Source organism: Furipterus horrens, unplaced genomic scaffold, assembly GCF_987537825.1.
Source record: "Furipterus horrens unplaced genomic scaffold, mFurHor1.1.pri manual_scaffold_12, whole genome shotgun sequence".
Lineage (NCBI taxonomy): Eukaryota > Metazoa > Chordata > Mammalia > Chiroptera > Furipteridae > Furipterus > Furipterus horrens.
Window position 1 is genome coordinate 73,358,861 of NW_028327182.1, and position 6,123 is coordinate 73,364,983.

At 45.6% G+C, this 6,123-nt stretch overlaps 1 protein-coding gene across 1 annotated transcript in view; it reads right to left on the bottom strand.

Annotated features, from left to right (window-relative positions):
* Window positions 1–5,423, bottom strand: part of PSD3 (pleckstrin and Sec7 domain containing 3) — a 458,929-nt gene extending 453,506 nt beyond the window's left edge. Inside the window, exon 1 of the mRNA XM_090258695.1 lies at window positions 4,656–5,423. Within this exon, the coding sequence (XP_090114821.1) occupies window positions 4,656–5,423 (768 nt within the window). The remainder of the gene's footprint in view (window positions 1–4,655) is intronic.
* Window positions 5,424–6,123: the final 700 nt, after the last annotated feature.

Below are 6,123 nucleotides of genomic sequence, written 5' to 3' on the forward strand. Positions count from 1 at the left end.
CTCTCTTTTGAGTTATACCTGTTTTCTGTGTCTTCATATGGACTTCTTACCTTTAGCCCTAAACTCAAGTCACACATGGTCAGTTCCTTGTGTTCCCATGGAGAGGCAGCAGAATGTGGCATCCAAGAAATCATGGGGCAGGCTCTGGCCCCAGACCATGGAACATTTCCTGATTTACACCAACAGACCCAGCACAGAATTGTCACATCCCTCAGGAAGCATTGCCCAGAACTGGAACTCCATGTCCTCCAACTCCATGCCTGCACTGCTGCTAGGAAGCAGTGCTTGTTCAACACAAGGCCTAGTCATTAGACCTGTACTCCCGAGGGTCCTTCTCCCACCCTCTCCACCAGAGAAAGCAGGAGTGCAGTAGAGGCCACCAGGTGAGGAAATGGTGGATTGCCTTCTGGGGACATCTCATTGTCTCAGAAGACCATGATAGAAGGCTGAAAGAACCCTGTCCGCAGCTGCCGTGTCTTAGTGTTGGGGTTCAGCAAGTCACTGACCATCCTCAATCATCTGTCTCCTCATCCATGAAATGGAGATTATAAGAATGCACATCCTTACAGAGTTTTGAGGTTTTTGATGCCTTCTGTAGGTCATAGAGGGCTATAGTTGTTTTAACCAAAGCCCAGTCATAGTGTAAATAAAGAAACAAGTGATTTAATTCACAGCAATCTCTCCTTAAGCTATTTGGAAGATGTAAGTCAACAACTTTCACTTAGGAGTCCATTTGTTTCAAAAGTAAAAGTATAAATTTAGCCATTTGGAGAAGAGAATTTATCCATATTTTTCTGCTAGGAAACTATCAATCCTATGATACATATGGAGGAACAGATTTGCTTCCATGTAACCAATACTTTACCTTAATAAGTATAAGTGATCACGTGATTGCTGAGTATATCAAGTGAAAGGTCTCACTATGAGTAATCAAGGGTCTTGCCATTCGTAGTTGACATAAAGACATTTTTAATCAGCCTTCTCCCACTTTGCTGTGACTCATAAAGTTAAATTCCAAAATATGAGAGGATTGGGTAATTCTCATATACTAATCCATCAAATTTTTAGAGGACAACTTCATCTGTTCAGAGCTGGGCAGATGGAAAAACTATTTCTGTTGATTTTGCTAATTTCTCTGACACCCAAGACCAGACAGGGGTCACCTGGTTAATAATAACCATAGCCATATACAGGACTTGTGGTTCTGAAGGTGCTAATTTCCTATCTCCCCTCCTTCCCATGGCAGAAATAATCACAACATCTGACCAGCAAGGGTAAGAGTAAGTTTTGCATTCCCACCAACACTGCAAAAGGGTTCCCTTCCTCCATATCCTCCCCAGCACTTGTTTGTTGATTTATTGATGGTAGCCATCCTACCAGATGTGAGATGATATTTCACTGTGGTTTCTATTTGCATTTTTCTGATGATTAGTGACATTGAACATCTTTTCACATGTCTATTGGCCATTTGTATGTCCTCTTTGGAGAAGTGTCTGTTCAAGTCTTTTGACTATTTTTTAATTGGGTTGTTTGTTGTTTTGTGTGTTGAGTTTGTAAGTTCTTTATAAATTTTGAGTATTAATCCCTTATCATATGTATTGGAAAATATGTTCTCCCATTCTGTGGGTCTTTTTATTTTGTTGATGTTTTCCTTTGCTGTGCAAAAACTTTTTAGTTTGATGTAGTCCCATTTGTTTATTTTTTCTTTTGTTTCCCTTGCCTGGGGGAGATATATCTAATAAAATATTGTTATGAGCTATGTCCAAGATTTTGCTGCCTGTTTTATTCTGGGACATTTATGGTTTCAGGTCTATCATTTTAAGTCTTTAGTCCATTTTGAATGTATTCTTGTGTGTGGTGTAAGAAGGTGGTCTAGTTTCATTTTTCTGGATGCATCTGTTCAATTTTCCCAACACCATTTATTGAATAAACTATCTTTAGCCCACTGTATGTGCTTACTACCTCTATCAAATATTAATTGACTATAAAGATGTGGGTTTATTTCTGGGCTCTCTGCTCTGTTTCCTTGATCTATGTGTCTGTTTTTATGCCAGTACCATGCTGTCTCGAGCACTACGGCCTTGATATTAGGTAGCCTAATTCCTCCAATTTTGTTCTTCTTTTACAGATTAGTGTAACCTCTGTGGAAAGCAGTATGGAAATACCTCAAAAAATTAAAATAGATCTGCCTTTTGACCCAGTGATCACCTTTCTGGGAATATATCCAAAGGAACCCAAAACACTGCTTCAGAAGAACACAAGCACCCCTATGTTCATTGCAGCATTATTTACAATCGCCAAGATATGGAAGCAGCCCAAGTGTCCATCAGTAGATGAGTGGATAAAACAACTATGGGACATTTACACAATGGAGTACTACTCGACCAAAAAAAGAAGAAAATTTTACCTTTCGCGACAGCACGGATAGTCCTGGAGAACATTATACTAAGTGAATAAGTCTGTCAGAGAAAGACAAATACCATATGATTTCACTCATATGTGGAATCTAATGAACAAACTGAACTAACAGGGAAAACAGAGACAGACAGACATAGAGAGCAGGCTGACAGCTAAGATGGCAGAGGTGGGGGGCGGTGGCGGAGGTTAGGGGGTGGAGGGATTGAGCAAAAAGGAAAAAGGACTAATGAACATGGACAACAGTGTGGTGATTGCAGAGAGGATAAGGGGGGTGTAAGGGGACCAAATAGTAATGGAAAAAAATACAATAATAAATAAAACTAAAAAAAAAAAAAAAAGTAAGTTTTCGTACCTCTGCTTCTTCACCAGATCCAGCCTACACCTATCTACACCTCTAACTTCCTGGATTTCCTGGTCCTACCTGGTGTCCCAGTGATTTTTCCTCGTTTCATCTCCCCCTTAAGACAGGTCTGCTGAGGGATCCTTTCAATTGCTCAACACTTGATCTCCATAGCAACTGTGGGTCAGGTTTTCCAGATGAGAAAACTGAGAGCACTGGTGGGTTGCTCAAGGTTAGACTTGAACTTGGGGTTTCTAGGTTTTTAGCAAGGAATCTTGCAATCCTTACTTTTAGATGTCTGGGGGCCCATTAGATTTCTGCAGACAGGGCAGAAATCTACCCACTTGAACCAGCTCCCGAAGCACCTCTCCATAGAGAAACAGCAACCTGCAGCTTGGCTTATACTCAGAAAGCAGGAAAGGAGAGTGGGGGAAGATGATGTTTTCAAGTCATCAGAGCAGCATTAAAGTACACAAACAACTACCATGTGACCCCACAGACAGGGCCTGGTCTCTGACGCATGGGTATGTCATTCGTCCTAAATCCCTGCAGGAAATGAGTGATAGAAATACCAGGATGGAATGTAAACTGTAAACTACTTCTTAAGGAAGCATGCTAGCATCCCTCTTCTTCCAGGAGTTCCCTTGGAAAGAAAAGTTGAGTTCATTCTTTCTCCCTGATTCTTAACTGTGGCTCTATAGACTCCCTGTTAAAAGGAGAAAGGAAGGAAGGGTGGCATGAAGGAACATGTTGGAGAGCCACAGAATCCAGATGAAACAGTGCCATTTCGAAGCCCAAGGAAGGCCCCTTTCCGGTGTTGTGAATTTCCTCCATTTCTCCTGTGACTTCCCTTCCATATACTCCAATAAGAGTCCCTCCTCCTCTGTCTCACCCCACAAACCCCAGTACACACACTGTTCCTCAACCTCACCCCCATCACCTAGAGATGTGCAAAGTATAGCAAGATGTCCATGCTATTGGGGGAAAAAAAGTAAAAGCATCGTTTTTTTTGTTTTTTTTTTTGTGTCCATCTATTTTGGGAGCGGTAAACCTGAGCTGAGTGGGGAAGGCAGGCTGGCTCAGGCATCAGCATGATGAGGAGGTTGAGTCAGAGAATAAGACACTAATAACAAAGAGTGGGCATGGCCATGATCACAGGTAGAACCCATATGAGCTGGAAGAGAGACCCTGGAGACCACACAGCGTGATGCTTTCCCTTCCTGATGCAAAACGGAGGGTAGGAGTCTGATGCAGGGCTACACACTCATCTGGGGAGGGGCTAGGAGGTGGAGGTGAGCCTTAGAAGGTCAAGGATGCAAGGATGTGGCTGAGTTCCAAGGCTGTGCTCCAGTTCTGGACTCCTCCACAAAACCTCCCCAAAGCCCCCAGTGCCCTTTTTGTAGTGCATTTTTGGAAGGGTTTTTGCTGAACCACTTCTCAATTCCCTCATCTAAAATTGGGGGTGTGAGCCTCTATTTCTCAGGTGGTTATGAGGATAAATGAGAATAAGAAACCACCTAGCTGGCACATCATAGGGCTCAATAAATGTCTGTGCACTTTCTTTGTCTTTTCCTCTGGTCTTCCCCTACAAAGTATGTACTTCTTTGTACTTTCCTCTGTCTTTGGCAGAAGTCCTGGGAAATAGTTATTCATTCTCTGTTTCCGAACAGAATGTTGCTAGTGACTGGGACGGTGTCAGAGCACAGAGGAAGAGCCAGGCCCAGAAGGACTGAGGCCGGCAGTACCTCTGCTGCTGGAGGATAGTTCATCTAGAGTGGAGGGAAACCCAAGCGTGAGGAAATGGGAGCCCTCATGGGTGCCTCTGTCCCCTCTCTCCATTCTCTCTTCCAGTGGGAACAGCTGGGGTCTGGGGATTCAGCCACACACACTTCCTTACCTTGAGAGGCAGAGCAGTAGGCAGGGCCGGGTAACTCTCGCTGGTCTGAACAGGTGGACAGTATCTGTAGAGCCTTGCCCTCCTGGCCTGTAGGATGGTACCTGGGCCCTCGTTCCAGCTCTTCGAAAGTACCTGGCAGGTGGCAGCACCTCTCCTCAGCACGGCCCTTTCACCCTGGTCAGCACTGTGGGCCAGGGTGGCCTGTGGAATTGAGTATCCCAAAGCATTCCAAGACTGAGGGTCTGTGCCCCCTGAGTCCTGGGGGGCAATAACAACTGGCCATTGCTCCCAGTGTGTGGAGGGGTTGCGGCTTCCATTGCTCATGACGACATCTGGGCTAGGAGGTCTGCATGCCAGGGGCTGGAGCCGGCCAAGTTTCCTGGAGGCAGGGGCCAGAGAATGCCTGCAATGTAGGGATCTGCAGAAGCCACCCCTCTGTACATCCAGATCCTGGGGTTTTTCCTCTCCCTTCTTCTCCGCCTTCTGAGCAGAGCAACCGAAAGCAGCTGATTGCTCTGTCCCACGGCCTTCCTTCGGCAGCAGGCATGAGGGAGGAGCAGCTGAGCCCTGTGTGCACCCGAGGTCCTGGCCTGCCAAGAAGCCTGCCCTGGAACTTGGGAAAACGTGTCCCTCCTCTGGGCTCCCTGGGGCTCCGGTCCAGGCTGTAGCTGCTGGAGACAGGGCGGGGAGCGCTGGGGCAGGGGGGGCCTGCAGCTGGATGAAGAGGAAGGAAGTTTTCATCTGCTGTTGCTTAGGCTGCTCAGCCATTTCCTCCAAGGGGGTAGGGCTGGTCCTTGTCAGGGTCCCGGTTCAGACCTCAGTGCCCAGGGATGCGAACGCCAGCAGCTGTGGGCAGATGTGACTCGGCAGCCCCATGGTTCCACCAAGAGCCTGAGGAAGCAAATGACACAACTTCAGCACCCAGAGGGAGTCTTCAAGAGACAAAGATTGGGGGATGACCTTGCGATACCACGGGACTGGGCTCCACACTCACTGCACAGAACCACAACAACAGACTCGTGGGGAACAATCTAGGATTTGGGGGGTGGGCAGTCAGGACTTGGTGTGTCCCATGGAATTCCTTCTTCTTAGCTGTTTCCCTCCCCGTATTTGAAATGAAAACACTGAAGTTATTTGTTTCATTGTTTAATCCTAAACTGTCCATTAGCTACACCTGCTGGGTATCTGACCTGTGAGACTGTGTGATTTATAGATAAAGCCTCTGGCACACTTCAAAGTGTACTTGTCAACTGCTTTGCTCGCCCTGATAACACGGTTGTAAACAGCGTTCCTGTTTTCATGAACTTCCACTTTAAATCCTGTGGTTATTTCAGAGTTCCCGAGGGGTAAACCCGTAGTCTTACATCAAAATACTTGTCATCACACACGTGTGAAAAATAAATTTTAAAAAGGAGACAAAAATGGAAAAGAACAATTTTTTTTTTAATGACAGAAAGAAGACATAAAA